Source organism: Lingula anatina, chromosome 9, assembly GCF_051362555.1.
Source record: "Lingula anatina isolate TDL-2025a chromosome 9, LinAna3.0, whole genome shotgun sequence".
NCBI classification, from domain to species: Eukaryota; Metazoa; Brachiopoda; class Lingulata; order Lingulida; family Lingulidae; genus Lingula; species Lingula anatina.
This window is the reverse complement of record NC_141775.1, coordinates 2,761,925-2,778,186: the sequence shown is the minus strand read 5'-3', so window position 1 is coordinate 2,778,186 and position 16,262 is coordinate 2,761,925. Positions and strand designations below refer to the sequence as shown.

The following is a 16,262-nucleotide window of genomic DNA, read 5'->3' as shown; positions in this document are numbered from 1 at the left end:
TCGTGTATAGTTAATTAATAAAGTTAAATAAAACAAAAAATTAGACAATTCTGTCCTGGTATCTGCCCTGTGCGGACATCAAGACGCTCAGAGTTCAACTTTACCACTTTTTACACCTACCGGTAGAACGCCAGTCCCGCGCTGTGCGCTACCCTCCACTTATACAGCAATGAACGACTTCTTTGTCAAAATCAGTAGAATATCCAAAATTCGGAACTTTTTCCTGAACCTATAGATATGTATTTCGTCAGCTGATTGACCTGCAAGGTAAACAGAAGAGATCCTCAAGACTGTTTATTTTCCTGAGATAAGGTATACAGTAGGTAGGCCCCCCAATGTCATAACATGCATACCATCGTCTCCTCTTCACCTGACATCTGACCCCGTCTTCTGTCATGAATGGCAATAAACTGGAGCACTAGCAGGTGGAGGTATGGAGATTGGGGGGAGTGGAAGGTAGATAAAACATGCACTTTTCCTTTGCTTCGCTGACCAGGTCATGTATACCGGAGCGTCCAGGGTGCTGTGCAGCCCCCACCCCCACCCCCACCCCCACCCAACTCGCACCCCATACCTAGTGGTTAATGGTATTGGGTAGGTCTACTGGGTGAAATATTCTCCAAGACTTCAGTCCGAGGCGATAACCTCCAATGCTGTAACCATGTACTCTCTTTCACGAATAAAAGCAAACAAAATTTAAGTATTATACAATAACTTCCAAGACTGCTTTAACTACAATACGTTTGTAGATTTTTTGTTTATATATATATACATTTGACGTGCTGCCTGTTTAAGCAACTGCATGCATTGGTACACAGGTTAAATGTTTACCTTCACCTAAATATGTACATGTAGACTTAGTACTCGGCTGGATAGTAACACATATAAACATGTACAGGAACCCCCCCCCCCCCCAGCCCAACCCGTCAGCCCCTCCCACCCCAAACCAATGCGCCCACGCCTACGTCTTAAAAGCACACCTTATTTAACCTGTCAGTGAGTTAATCTGTGGGGTACAATACTGCTGGCCGATACAATGACCGACCACCACGCTTGGCCAACTCTGCATTAACGAGTGAACGGTCACTCATCGTTTATCTAAAGAATGTGACATTTATGGCTGGACACTTAGAGGGCGTTGGTCAGTTATAATAACGGTAAACAGTATGTGTGTACGACAATGTCGTCAGCAGTCCATAAATACAAATGTAGATGCACTCTACAATCGTAGCTCCTGGCACGGCTGGATAAGGGGATGGAGGGGTGGGGGGAGAGGGGGTCACCTATTTGCTGAGGGGGCACACTTAATTCTAGAATGTGTACCTGCAATTTACACTCAGTACATTGAATAACTTCGGGCGCCTTCGGGCGCCTTGTGCTGATGATCTATTTTAAGAAATCTCTATGATAACAACACCCCTACCTGTGCCTCTTCATGCTCGCATTACTGCCATTACATTACATTGCATTGATTCGCTATCTTCTTAACTTAAATACCTAGTACTCCTAGTTTTGCTAATTAATACTTTATTGGAGATTTACATGTAGCAGAAAGGTAGTAAAAGCCCCAGAGGTCGTTATTGCAGTTGAACAAACCATGTCCCAGCTACAGGTAGGCGCTGTAAACACACCCGATCCATTCTCCGCTGCTAATTTAGTTACAGGTTTTGTCATTTACACTGTCGCGTGGGTCCCAGCACCCCCCTGGTGTCCGATCATGTTCATACTTGGACCTACTGATACCAGTCCCACACATCAGACTAACTTGAGGTTCATACACACTGGCTTAGACCTACCTGCGGTGCACTTCCTCTCCCTGACTGCGACAATTGTCGACCTCTCTAAGCGTCATGGTCTAGATTTGACCTACTACTTGTGTACCTGTAAAAGTTCACAAATCAGTGTGACAGGAATCTTGTCTCGATAAGTGTCAGCGACCTGGCTTCTCGATAACGTCCAGTACAGTCACCACGAGGGAGAAACGTGTATGATGATACATGTACAAGTATAACGTGAAAGGACTGGGCAAAGAGGCGTATCTCGACTGATAGTAAGAACTAGACCGAGTTATCTGTCGGGAATAGCACTGGAGATATCTTGGTGTGTTACGTGTGTGTGAAAAAGAGAGTGAATAATACAACATCAGTGTTTTCATAAAAGAGAGCTTTAAATGCACACCTAACAGAGAACTTGTGCAACAGCGCACAACATCCAGGACCAAAAAAAAATACGAGTAGCTACATTTCTGTCGGAGAAGAAGGGCACGTCAACAAAACAGTGCAAACAAGTGACACGGCCCTCCCGCATGCCTGTGCATTGACCCTGATTTGTAATGTACAGGTGGAGCCACTTTACAGACGTGTCCCTGCACATAGCTATAGAGTATGGGCCGTTTATGATTGTGTCCTATACAGAGAGCCAACTTTTTTTTAAAATGTAGATGGCGAGATAGGCGCATGGCAATAAGTCACCTGTGTAGCTGTTATAGAGGATAACTTTCTTATGTGGTGTTATCACGAGAAAATCCCATCTAACCTCGCCCTTTTGTTACATCCCTGTCATAAACAGTAGACATGTCGATATATCTACGTCTTAAATTTTTACCTGTCCTTAATAAAAAAAATAAAATAATAATAATAATTAATCGTAAAAGGTCATTAATGGCAGTTTGAGTCTAGTTATGTTAGAGAACAGATAGTGTAGCAGTGACACAGGGTTGTATGGAATGCTATTTTTATGTAATAATAATAATAATAATAATAATAATAATAATAATAATGTTTATTCAGCCATAATATATTACTTTCATGTTATATCCAACATTTTAATATAACACGTACACATGTCATGGCAAAATTGGAATGCTTTGATTGTTCCAAACAGCTTGAAGTGAACTTGTTAAAGGGATCATCCCCCCCCCGACCAGTGAAAACGTTGCTATACAGATAAATATACTGCAGAATGTGAGGAGGACTCAGGCACCAAGCCACGTGTGAAGTTTTACATTGTGCCCCTCACAGATCAACGACTCCATGCTCGCCGTGGTCCCCCATTTCTAGCCCAGTTAGCGTAAAACGTACATGCTTTCTTAAAGATCGCTAATATGACCTTACTTTTCAGCAGTATTGAAATTAAAACAGGAAACGCACGGATAATTCAGAGATAACAAATATTCTTGTTTTTAACATAATCCTATATAAGGTGAGGAATAGACCTTTTGGGGATAAAAATGCCTTTCTTTCTTATTAAGAAAAGAACGCACCGGATATGCGATCATAAAATTTAGATCAGTAATTCTAACTCAAAACTACAAGCAAAAGAAAATTGTCGGTATCGACAAAGAATTCTTGTACATCTCGCTGATATTTGATCATAAAATTAAGTTCAAGTACTTCCAACTTAAGTCTATTAGCAAAAGAAAAGTGTCGGTATCGAAAGTATGGAGAGTTAATTCTTGTACATCTCGCTGAAGAACTCCACGATGAAATCGTCAATAATTCCTTTGTCCGGAATCTTGGCCATCATGCCGTACATGGCTGCAGTGCCGCCAGCTGACTGGCCAGGGTTTGCCTGGAGGGAGAGAAACTTGGTTTTAATTAATCTAAAAATATTTTTGATAAAGTTTTAAATCTGATCTTCCATCAATGTGAGTAAAGTTCACTGACGAATAAAACCCTAATGATGTATTTGAAATCATTTCTTGACACATAAGCCCTCCAGATGCCAACTTATAGTTTCAAACTGTGAAAACTAAAGAAATGCCTAAGGATTTCATTTCATATTAGCCGAAAAGTGATATTTGAATGAATATTTTCTGCTTTCTTTCTATGCTACATGTGACGGAATGGTACGTCTACTTACGACCAAAACAGTGAAGAAGGCGCAGTTTCAAAGCTCTTTTATGGCTGATCGAGAGATTAATTCTGTTTATCCCTTAGTATGTCGACTTTATTTGAGTCGTGTAAGAAACTAGCACAAGTGGTTGATATGCGTTACCGGTATTCACACTTGACTTCAGCACACATCCTTCATTGCGCTAGTTGTGACAAACTGATTGCTCTTACCTTTACCTCCTCTGCCGCCGTCTTCAGGTCTGCAATGAAACCGTCCAGCACGTTCAGATGGTGAGGCATCAGCGTGAAGTGAATCGAATTTGGAAGTTGCTGGCGTTCAATCTTCCAGCCTGAAAGTTAGATACAATAATAACACGTTTGATTTTAAGTGTTATGTTATTTATCACTGACACATAATTGAATCCTACAAGCATGTACACTTGAAATCTAGAACTCAGACCTTAAGAATATATATGCCAGCAGCATTACCATGCAACAAGTAGGCTTTAACTGGTGTATTTAGAAACTATGACAAATGTTCTTCCAGGGCGTCAAAATGGCTAGGTGTGGTGGGGGTGGGGTAGGGGTGATTTCAGGAGTAAATTGAAAAGCCATTCGTTTTCGAAAGGGGTGTTACCGGTAGCTTCTCGCAACTTTGTTCTAGGACCTAACCCTTAAATAATCCACCCAAATGATCAACATACATGCACAGCCCACTGTCCAACCTTACCTTTATTCTCTAGGATATCTGCCAATACCAGTATATCAAATTTTGGATCTGCTGACATCAGTGCAAATATGGTCATGTGGGGCTCACCAACCACCTGCAGGCTCTTGGAAAACAAAAACAAAATATATAAACTATATTAATAAATAATAATACATTCCCAGGTCGGTTCTTTCCTTGACTGTTTTGAACTCTGTTAAGAATTTTAATTCCAATACAAGATGATATTGTTCTGGGATAACCACAGGTAAGTTGATAAGTAAAGTATTCACTGGTTCTACTTACGGAGTGAGATTGTAGATCACTGTGTATTGTGTCTCAATTCTGATTATTTTTGTCGTCTGTACCGTACACGTCTGCACGGTAGCTGTGGTTGAGTTGTACTCACCGGGATCAGGCAGGGAAGTTGGACTCTCCACCTGGTGTGCGCAGTACTTACCGTAATTGCGCGCTCTCCGCGCAGGGAGAGCACACCGGGTGAAGGTAGGAAAATGCACGAACACAACATTCCCCCCACTTTTATTTGAAAGGAGCTACTTATAAATACATGTTTGTCCATGTACAAACTCAAAATTCCTTTCGATAAATAAAATAAAGTGGATTCCAGTTGAAATATTCGTACAGACTGTCATTAGCTGTTAGTGCTAACAACATCACCGAGGTGATAGTCCGCCGAAAAAAAAAGTACAAAAAATAAATAAACAGCAGAACAGACTGTGATAGGCTGTTCATTCACCAGCCAGTCACATTCTCATAAATAAATGAAAAGAAAAATGGAATGCTAAAATAAGATCCCGGTATTTCAAAAATTTCATCAAATTAGACTGTAGTCACGTGTTAACACAAAATAAAGCTACATAACAGTTATAGTCCATTGATCACAATAGACTGTAGCGATTTATTAACACAAAATAAACTACATCACAGAGTGATAGTCATATGGACTGTAGTCATGTGTTAACACAGAAATAAGCTACATAACAGTTATAGTCCATTAATTGATCTTAATAGACTGTAGCCATTTTTCTTAAACACAAAAATAAACTACATCACAAAGTGATAGTCTAATTCTTTAAGGATATTGCTAGCAATATTTTTAATTTTCCCCATTGGAAATTTTTCACCGTGACGTCACGTTTTCTTATTTAACACTGGTGCTAATGTCCACACAAACTGAGACTCTTGTCAGCCTTGCATGAATCCGGTTGTTAACATTCCGTTAACAATGCCCCCTATGCTTTCTGCATGACACTCGCAAGCATCCACCGCATACGCGATTTAAGGGACTCGGCATTCTCGGCTTCATTTCCACGTTGAGTGACTTAAGACCGACCAAGATCAAAATTGTCTCTAGTAAAAACATATTTCAATTTAGAAAACACCCCTTCTAAATTTGATTCTACACTATTCCCTTTAGATACTTTAAACATCACTTCTAGATGTTCAGGGATTTCCCGTTTTACTAGAGACACGCAACCCGAAGAGTCTAGCCCAAAGTGAACGTCACCAGCGGTTTTATTTAAGTTTGGACTCCCGATGTTTGGAGTCTTGAAAGATGTTATACTACCGGTAGTTTTGTGTTAATTTTTAGTTTTACAAACGTCTTCCAGTGAATGGGGCACTTGAAGGGCCCTTAGTGCTTCCACCCACCTTCAGAGTCTGTGACATTTAGTCCTTTTCAATCGGTTACTTGTTCTAGGGATATTCTCGAAATTAGGGGAATTAACACTTGAAACCCCTGCAGAATTTAATCCCACAAGTTAAGTCTGGTTCGGGTGTACACTTGTTATAGGGATGTTACCAGTTATAGGAGGGTGAATGAAAACCTCCACTAGTATGTTTTATCCCACAAGCGTATTTTAAGATTCGATACCGGTTCTAGAAACAGCTGATTTTATGAATAATTTCAGGTGTTCCCACCGGTACATCGGTACATGTTGTCTCATCAGCTTTGTAACTGATAATGCAGGCACAGATTTTTTTTTTTTTTTACTTTACAATCCACCCCCCTAAGCTTATACCAATCCAATTTAGAGGTTTCCAAAATGTCATTTGCTACTGTAGCTACCACATGACTTTATCGCATGAAGTTTTCTTTATTGATCGGAATTTTCGGACAGCACCATTTTCTGAATCAGTAACCCCATTTTACTCTTTATTTCTTTCCATGACTACCTTTCAGTCTGTTTATTGATTTCGCATGGAATCATGTTCCGATTTTTTGGGGATTCCATTATCCTTTTCTTTTTACTATACGTACTGGTGCTACTCTTATTTCTTTGATCTACGAATCCTTTATTCTGCTTTATCTTTTCCGTCAATTTGCAGAAAACTTTGCACTGAAAATATGCATTCAATTTTTAAATTGTCATTGGTGCTACATGTACAACAACTGATTCTAAAATGACTCAAAATTATGTATGCAAACCCGTTTTCCTAATTTCCGATTATTCCCTGCAGCAAGAGATAGTAGGTCGAGGCAACTTAAAACTGATGGCTAACCTTAAATGCGCGCAATACACTCTCCATGACATTACAGAAATCAGCGCACCCACGTCCACTTTTCCATTGATCTACACCCGAGACCACCTAATGGACGAAAACTTGCTTGAAAGCCCAGCATTTTGACCTATACTAGGATCAGACTCCCACTCGACGCCCCTACGTTGATTTTGCTGCAATGATTGTTCTACAAGGTGAGGTTTTTCAGTGCCATGCATTTGAGACGGTGTATTTGAACATGTACTCGATGCTCGAACCTCAAGTTTAAATGACTCAGCGTTATCAGCTCGCTTTTGTTTTTCGAATTCTTTTTCAGTAATTTTTCGTTTTAAGAACTCTTTATATTTCTGGCAATTTCTTTTAAAATGGTCTTTTCTTTTACAGAAGAAACACACACTTGATGTTTTAGGTGTGGACTTCCTGACCAAATGTTCAACCGTTTTTTCCAAGACAGCCCTTGAATTAAATTGAATTGTGCTCAATTTTGGCTGCTGGCTGACGCGTTTCTCTATGATGGACTCAACTATTTTTTCAACATTTTCAGATGGAGATTGTTGATTTTCTCTAGCTGCAAGATCAAGAGAACATATTTGAATTTTTTCACGAACTTTTCTTGTTTCTTTTTGACTATTCGTGGGTTTACAAACATGTTGATAGTCCACCATATGTGTCATTGCGTCGCTGATGCTTGCTGGGTGCTTTAAACTAGTATAACGCCCAGCATCCTGATCAATACAGTCTTGACAAAATTTTGATATTGTTTCTTTTGTCCTAAAAGACTCCGATTTATCAGGATAAGCATCTCTGACCAATAACAAAACGCGGCACAGCCATTGGTTTAACGTTTCGTTTTGCGATTGAACGGCAGTATGAAATGCCAGGCGAGCCGAATCGGGATGTTTTTTAATCCCGAACACTAAGTCCATTTCTTTCATTATAGATGTGTACGACACATTTTTATTTGCTCTGAGATGGCTATTATACAGGACCAAAGCCTCGCCTTCAAGACACCACAGAAGGTAGTCCAGACACTCGTTTTCTGACCACTCTTTTATCTGGCGATAACTTTCATATCTTTTTCTGAAAGACTCCCAGTCGCCACTGTTTCCGTCAAACGATAATTGTTTAGGTAAATCACTGGGGTCTACTCTGTCCTTTTTACTTTTTGGACCTACTTTTTCTGATTTGGGTAGCCGAAAGTATTCTTTTTCACTGTTATCCCTTTCATAAATTAGTGGTTCGTCACAGAAAACGGGAGACGAGATTCTAGGTCGCGTATAATGTTTTCCTATTGAACTAGACCGGTAATCATAATTTTGTTGAACTGTATCGGCAAAATTTTGCTCAACATGTCGTTGCCGCCGTCCGGGTTTAGGAACATGAAACTGATACAGATCACAATTCACATCACCCTTATGGATAGACGGAGCAAAGTGCCGACTACTGTCCTTACCATTCGGCAAGGAAGTAACAGTATCAGGGTTCATGACGCGGCCTGGAGACTTTGCATGCACAGAAGATGTTACTTTTTTATCTTTGTTATTGGCACGCAGCCTCTCAATAGGCAGAGCAAAAATGTCGTATTCAGAGGCTAAAGTGGCTGGCTGCGATGTGAAAGATTTTGGGTCAATAGCTGAGTGAAAATGGGATTTTGAAGAAGATTTTAATTTAGAATACGTTGATGGTGAATAATTAGCAGCGTTTTTTATATTTTTACTGCGAGAAATTTGTTCTTGGTGTTGAATTTTTTCACCCAGTTTGAGAATTTTTTCAAATTCCACCCTATATCTCTCAGCAGCCGCTCTTCCTTCATGCTGAATGTAGGAAGTCACTTTAGAAGTTGTGCAATTAGCTTTTTGAGTGGATAATACGCTAGGGTCTAGGTCACCCATTTTGACTTCAGATCCTAACTCACTGCTGTGAGTACCCTCAAAAGAGAAATTTTTGATTTTATTTGATCCGGTATTGGATCCACAAATTTCCAAAATGTTGGATCTGGTCACGGGGATCCCTCGCTCTCTAGCGTATATTATCCTTTCTGCACGTTTAGGACCTATACCCGGCAGCGTAACGAGCTCATCGTAAGTCGCACGATTGATTGGCAACCTTGATGCACTCGCCATTGTACATTTGTAAGCGAGAATTAAATTGATTCAAAATAATTTCACCTATCAAAGCACAATACACTACCAAGCTTATAGCGAAATTCACTATAAATAGAATCCAAAAACGTACAGTTAATTCAAATTCGGGGAAAGAAGACTTCGGCACACAACGCAATAAGTTGAATTTAGACAGAAATTCTGTTCAGAATCCTATCTAAAATACAAAAGAATAATCAACAACAACACTAAAGTCAATATTTTATTCTTTCAAATAAACTAAAGAAACAAAGAAACTAAAGTATTATGTGTGCACCTCAGTCTTGGGGTAAATTCAGCTTTGATAACAACACACAGGGGAATGAGACCAACGTCTCCTTTATATCACAATTCACACACGTAAGCACTGAAAATACAGTAGATACGCAACAAATACCAGTGTCTCCTGAAGCGGTAACCTTTATGATCCAAAATTGAATTTACAATTTTGACCGCCGCTCCACCCAATTATTCAAAAGGATGTTAGACAAAGGAATTTAACGCGTAATCCACTTTCAGCTAGATCGCAGCGAAAACTAAGCTTTAGGCCCGCAAAATTACAAGTTACGAATGCCTTGTCGCCAATAAAGTATTCACTGGTTCTACTTACGGAGTGAGATTGTAGATCACTGTGTATTGTGTCTCAATTCTGATTATTTTTGTCGTCTGTACCGTACACGTCTGCACGGTAGCTGTGGTTGAGTTGTACTCACCGGGATCAGGCAGGGAAGTTGGACTCTCCACCTGGTGTGCGCAGTACTTACCGTAATTGCGCGCTCTCCGCGCAGGGAGAGCACACCGGGTGAAGGTAGGAAAATGCACGAACACAACATAAGTGTTCGCTGTGTCAGTCAGGTGTGAAGTAAATGTAATCACTCATGTGACACTCATGAGACTACACCTAGATCATACTGCTACCTGACCCAGAGAGGAGAGGTACCTGTAAAATGGTTCTCTTTCCATGACTCTACAGTTACGTAAGTGTTTGGGTTTGTTTTAATTCTGTGTATTTATGGAGACTGTAGTTTTATTTTGTATTTTGTAAAGTATATTAGTGACCGGTGTAACGTGACAGAGAGTCCCCCGTGACAGAGGGTCCGCTTCCCATTCATTACTTACAGGAATATTGCGCACAGCGTCCAGAACTTTGTCCCTAGCGTTCATCAGTTGACGGGCGATATCTGTGTACCCGTCCTCCCCTAAAACCCTCATAGCTGCCCAGGCTGCAGCGATGGTACCACCTACAGTGGATAGAGGGCAGTTATGTCACTAAAATTCATTTATCTTCAACAGTGTAACCAACATTCTGTCTCTCACTGCCTTACATTGTATTTACACAGTTTCAAGCGGTAGACATCAAACATTACACCTGCTTCTTTACCTGGCCGACTTCCCGCCATGCTCGGCGACCCAAATAACCCCCCTGGCCATCCCGAGTACGCGAAGATCTGGTATTTCCTCAGCTCTTCACTACGGTACAGCACCACGCTGGCGCCCTAGAAGTGGATACAATATCTAATTTAGTTAAAAGTGTGCTGTTTTAGCTTGATTTAAGGGGGTCCACGGGATGCCATCAACTTCTGTAAGGTCCCATTCAGAATAGGGGACTAACTAGTCCAAGGGTCAAATATGGCGACCTACTAAAAAGCTTGCCGTATAATCCTAATAGACACTGAACAGATATCCCGTGGAGATATCTATTCAGTGTCTATTAGATATCCCGTGGGGAAGTATTCAAGTGGGTCGGCCATATTTTGCCCTCGGACTAGTTAGTCCCCTATTCTGAATGGGGCCTTATATATTTCCCTTTACATACTTCCTATATATATATATATATATATATATATATATATATATATATATATATATATATATATATATATATATACTCCACATCCTTCCAGTTGAGCGACTGAAGATTTGCTGTAATAGGACAGGAATATATTCAGACTGGCCGCGAGTTAACTCAACAATTATACACACCTTGAAAGTATACCCATACTTATGGAGGTCAGCTGACATTGACGTCACACCAGGCAAGCGAAAGTCGAACGCTGGGACCTGGTAACCCAATTTTTCTACCCTGCAATATTCGTGTAAAAAAATGTACGCAAACACCATAACACATGTAACAGTGAATACTAGAATGCCTACAAAAGTTCGGGTAAATCAGATACATGTACGTGTAACGACTCGACCAAAAGAAGATCCTAGTTAAGTCAATACTATAACATACTGTACAGTAATGTAATGTCCCTTTGTTTCTTCACACCAGTGTACAACTGTCCTCCTTTCTAATGGCTGTGCCATGGAGACAAAACCTAACCCAACTCTATAGTGAATATGGAATGAAGATTACCATGGCAACATATAACCACCAACACAAGCGTCAACATGTAGAGGTAGGCCGCGTCTGACGGCAATCTCAGAGATCGCAGGAATAGGGTCCACGATGCCATGACAGTACTGGGGTGCGGACGCCAGGAGGAGGATCGTCTGCGCAGTGATGGCCTGCAACCAAATGAAGATATGAATAATTTATTGCAATGTAATTTAAACGTTCTTTTCGTAAAATGTGTGGTAGACCAATACGCAGTATTAAAAGGACATCCGATGTTTAAAAGTTACTGTTTATTAAAAACAAATCAATTAAAATACAGGGATACTTAAGGTTCACGAATTTATATTTTCTCTTCAAGTCTTTTCTTTTTTTAAGAATGTAAACAAGTATGGGATCCATTTTGGGCCCCAGTGCATCAGAATCACCAGGTCTAAGAATTTTCTCGATAGCACCCCAGGGCAGTCACATTTAGGGATATTACTGGTGGAACTCCAACAATCACACACTCACGCACACTCACCACTCCCAAACACACACTCATACTCTCTCAATTGACAGACCACGCCCCCTGACTACCGTCTTCACGTGTTCATGTCTCTGAGATCGATGGTTCACGGTCACCTTGACCAGCTCCAGACCGATGTAACGACCTCACCTGTTCATACTCCACCATGTCTGGTCTCTGAGATCTCTGGTCTACGGCCACTGTGACCAGCTCTAGACCGAAGTAATGGGCCGCCTTCACGAACGCAGGGTGGATAGTGACGGGTGCTACCTGCAGCAATCAAACAGCGCTGTCAACACTGGGGAAGGTATTATGAATATTTTACCTTTTCTTATTATTTATTTTCACGTTATAAATTTCATTTTATTTCTTGTAAGGCTATAACGTCACTAATTTCTAATACAATTTTATTGCAAAACAGTGTTGATACTGGGATGATTCTTAGCGTTAATATCATTTTGACTTAAAAAAACATTTGTTTTAATCTATACTGCAATATATATATATATCTACGGTTTACCTACCATGTTTGGAACTTTGATGTGAGGGAAAAGTTTTCTTGCCCTGTCCCTGTACGTTTTTACCGCCATAAGAATGCTTTCCGTGCCTCCTGACGTAAGAGAGCCGACCACGTGACCATCCCCGTGAAGCATATTGGCGCTCATAGATATCACTTCAGTTTCAAATTTTCTGAAAAAAGTAATTTTTTTAATTTGTTTTTTATTTTTAAACCTCAAGAAGCAAGTATACTTAACAGTTAGGAAATAAATCTTTTCATATGATACAAATTTAATCACAATGCTATTCAATGTTTTCAGTTTTGCCAATTTGTACTCATATGGTGGGTATAGAAATGTTCATTTCATGAAAAATAGTTTACAAAATATTCTTATAGCATTGTTAAATTGAACGAACAACTAGAGTTATAATTTGTTATTTCTGCAACCAGTAGCGTACATGTATATGCAGTTTGTGTTACAAGAAAGTAGGTACCCGGTACATACACAGTAGAGCACCTGCACTGTGCGTCCGAATAAGAGAGGGAGGGAAGCCATTTTAAGGTTAGCCATTTTAAGGTTAAGTCATTTAAAAGTTGTCGGATATTTCTTCGCTCTTTTCCATAAGTATACATGTATGTTACTTTCCACGTGACTATCACGTGTCAGCCTACCGTAGACTGGGGAACACCATGGGACTGAGCGCGTTCTCGTGTAGGAAAGCGTGGTGGGCCTCCAGCACAAGTTTATCGTGGTGAGTAGAGAGCTGGGGTTGCTCTGAAACATAAAACACCAACAAACGTAAGGGATGTTCATTTAACAGCTTAACACAGTACGTGTGAGATCAATTTTGAACTCGAGAAGGCAATACTCAGTTTTGCTAATTTGTCTACCGCGACATTTCCTATTTTTACATGTACATGTCTTATAAAATGTGTGCGCTGTCTGTTCGCCGTGCTCTCACCAGTATAAAGGTTGAAAGCCTCGAGCTGCACTTGCTCCAGCTTGTCGTTCTCCTGTGTGTAGACATAGGCGAAGATCTTCCCTTCCTCCATCACAGCCACCTCCCGCTCCTTCATGGCGTTCATTTCCTTTAACAGTTCAGCTGGCGGAATTCCTGAGGAGACCAGAGATCAACTGATTACCAATATGAACAGTTCTATGCTGGTTGTGAATTTACATCTGTGAAACCTGGGTATCTAATTTACTTTGCACATGAAGCGACACGTGTTCTGCTAGAGAAGTACATGTACTGGTAGCCTATAAAAGTTATAACCAGAATTTTAGACGAACATTTTTTTACTAAGAGGAAAAAAATATTTTGTGGTCGAAGAATTTCTAAAATTTATTTATTTAAAAATTCAACCGTCTGGTTGCTGCTAAAAAAACAAAAGGTGTACATGTACTACCTGTTTTTGGTATCACAACAATCCTCTTGGCGGCCGCCTGCGTCTGCCCGCTGGTTCGGGAGGGGTCACTCTTCACCTGGTTAATGAACCCCTGGACCTCATTCTGGAGCGTGGACTTAATCAGTGAATCCACCCCGGGAACGGTCAGTTTCAAAAACCGAAGTAGTTGACCGACTAGTCCACCGAGTCCGTGTAGGAACGCTGTCTGGACTGCCCATAGGATGACCAGGGTAAAGACCACGTGTTCCGCCCAGAGCAGGAAGGCTGAGAGCATACATTGTACATATAAGACCATGCACGGTGATGTAGAAAGTTTATATACCAGCATATAGGCCCTATCATATATTAATTTTCATTTATAGGCCTACTTTTACGTATACTGTGTAAACATGACAATAAATAAATTATTATTATTATTATTATTATTATTATTATTATTATTATTATTATTATACACAACTGTAGGCCTACACATGGTCTACAACATATATATGTCGCATATAGATCTGTCGTATATACGACTCCTATATAGGCCTACTTGTGTGCAGTAGGTCGACAACGCCCTAATAAATAAATAAATAAATAAATAAATAAAAGGAATGATAGAAACAAACATGCATTAAATATTATCTGCCCTGTTTGATAAATATGGCAAAATGGAAGTCTTTGTGCACAATTGTAGGCCATTATTTTCAGTTGGCTGTGATCAAGCAACTGTTATTCTACACGGGTATAAATAGCCTACTGTGCGAACAAACTGTTGTGACAGGAATGGAAGTCCGCTAGGAATCGTAGTCTGTTCCCTATTACTTTGTACAGCTAGGTGACATTCGTCCAATATACTAACCCCAATACTCCAACTAACCCTAACCTGTACTAATCATATGGGGTCCAGGCTTCCATTCCTACATGTAGGACTATCATTCCTGTCACACCGGCAGTGCTCTTAAGTTGTTAGTTTGTTAATGCTCGCTTTTATACATTCACAGTATAGGCAACTGACAGCTTGGCGTGTTTCTCTTACACCTAGGTTAATTAAGTCGGACCTACTTACAAGTAATAGTGATCATAGTGGCTCTAGGCAGTATATAGGTCGACCCTCCCCTTCAGCTGCCGCTACCCTTTGTACGTAATATACTTATATAAAGACAATCATTGAGGATCTTTACTAATCAACCAGGGTGAACTATATCGATATCTCGCCCCAACCTGGACAACGAGATATAGGTCAAGTCGTGACCTAGATTGACACTGATGCTGTAGAGGATGTTCGGCAGCTTCTCTGTAGCAATATTTCTTTTGCCACACCTACCACCCCGGTGAGTTTTCTATCATAACATGCCAGGACGAAACAGTATTTAAAATTGAATATTTATCTGGTAAACGAGAAATACCAAAACCCATCTAGAAAAAAATTATCTCATATTTTCCTGATTCCTAATAAAGACCTGTTGGGTGACTGATACGTAGGCCTACCTGCACAAACAAGCACCTGACGCAACAAGCTCTTCAAACTTGCTGTATAAAGATAGTTAACTTATTTTTATTCACGGGATAAATCTAATTATATATGCATGATATAAAGACTTTTGAAAAGTAAAAAATGATTTTATATCAGTAAATCAGGCGCCTGAAGGCCCTCCCCTCATATGCTGGATATTTATTATCCAATCAGTAACATGCATGGCAGACACAGAACAGAATATTTAGAGATAAACAACAGATGCCATTAAAACGGTCGCTCACTTTGCGAATGTCTAATCACCATTTCTGAGACTGGGTACACAATAAAAGTGGGCACCAGCGTAAAGCAATAGATAACACCTGCTAATTGAAATTAACGTACGTTTGGTTTCAGTTTTTCGATTTGTCGAGTAATCGGCTCGAGAGCTACAAGTTATTACAACAGCAGTCTTATCGAAGGTCATTTTACAATTGTTTGCTACATAAAATGACAAAGTACGTCCGTCCCTTACTTCAGTTCGAGCCCAATATCGCGTTGCTGTGGTCACGAGGTAAAACTCAACGCGTGCTGACCGTCACAGGTCAGTCTTAGATGCGCCACCTAGTGGTACCAGACGATATTAAGACTGCAGTTACAATAACATTTACAGCTCGAACAAAAATAGTATTAATTTATAAATCCGTTAGTGATTTGTTTAAATTGTTTAACAATGCATAAAGGACAAGGTTTGTAAATGAAAGTAAGGAGAAAACTTAATTATCCACAGCAGAATAATAGTGACAATGTAGACGTTACGTTGGCTAGAGTCAATTGCTTATTATTTTTACGTTCTTTAGTAATAA

The 16,262-nt window shown here is 40.1% G+C and overlaps 1 protein-coding gene and 1 long non-coding RNA gene across 2 annotated transcripts; both read right to left on the bottom strand.

Annotated features, from left to right (window-relative positions):
* Positions 1-217: 217 nt before the first annotated feature.
* On the bottom strand, positions 218-2,291 carry LOC147759778 (uncharacterized). Its single transcript, XR_015331108.1, has 2 exons — positions 1,797-2,291; positions 218-668 (listed from the first exon to the last, which is right to left on the bottom strand). It is a non-coding gene; the product is annotated as an uncharacterized LOC147759778 (long non-coding RNA).
* A 469-nt stretch (positions 2,292-2,760) lies between these two features.
* Positions 2,761-15,187, bottom strand: LOC106164601 (uncharacterized). Its single transcript, XM_086995597.1, has 13 exons — positions 15,010-15,187; positions 13,956-14,219; positions 13,511-13,663; positions 13,221-13,323; positions 12,574-12,739; positions 12,200-12,319; positions 11,563-11,714; positions 11,187-11,286; positions 10,585-10,699; positions 10,323-10,444; positions 4,564-4,666; positions 4,065-4,183; positions 2,761-3,570 (listed from the first exon to the last, which is right to left on the bottom strand). Exons 1-13 carry the CDS (start codon positions 15,023-15,025, stop codon positions 3,448-3,450), a joined length of 1,656 nt encoding a protein of 551 aa, XP_086851723.1. The 5' UTR covers positions 15,026-15,187; the 3' UTR covers positions 2,761-3,447.
* Between the last annotated feature and the right edge of the window lie 1,075 nt (positions 15,188-16,262).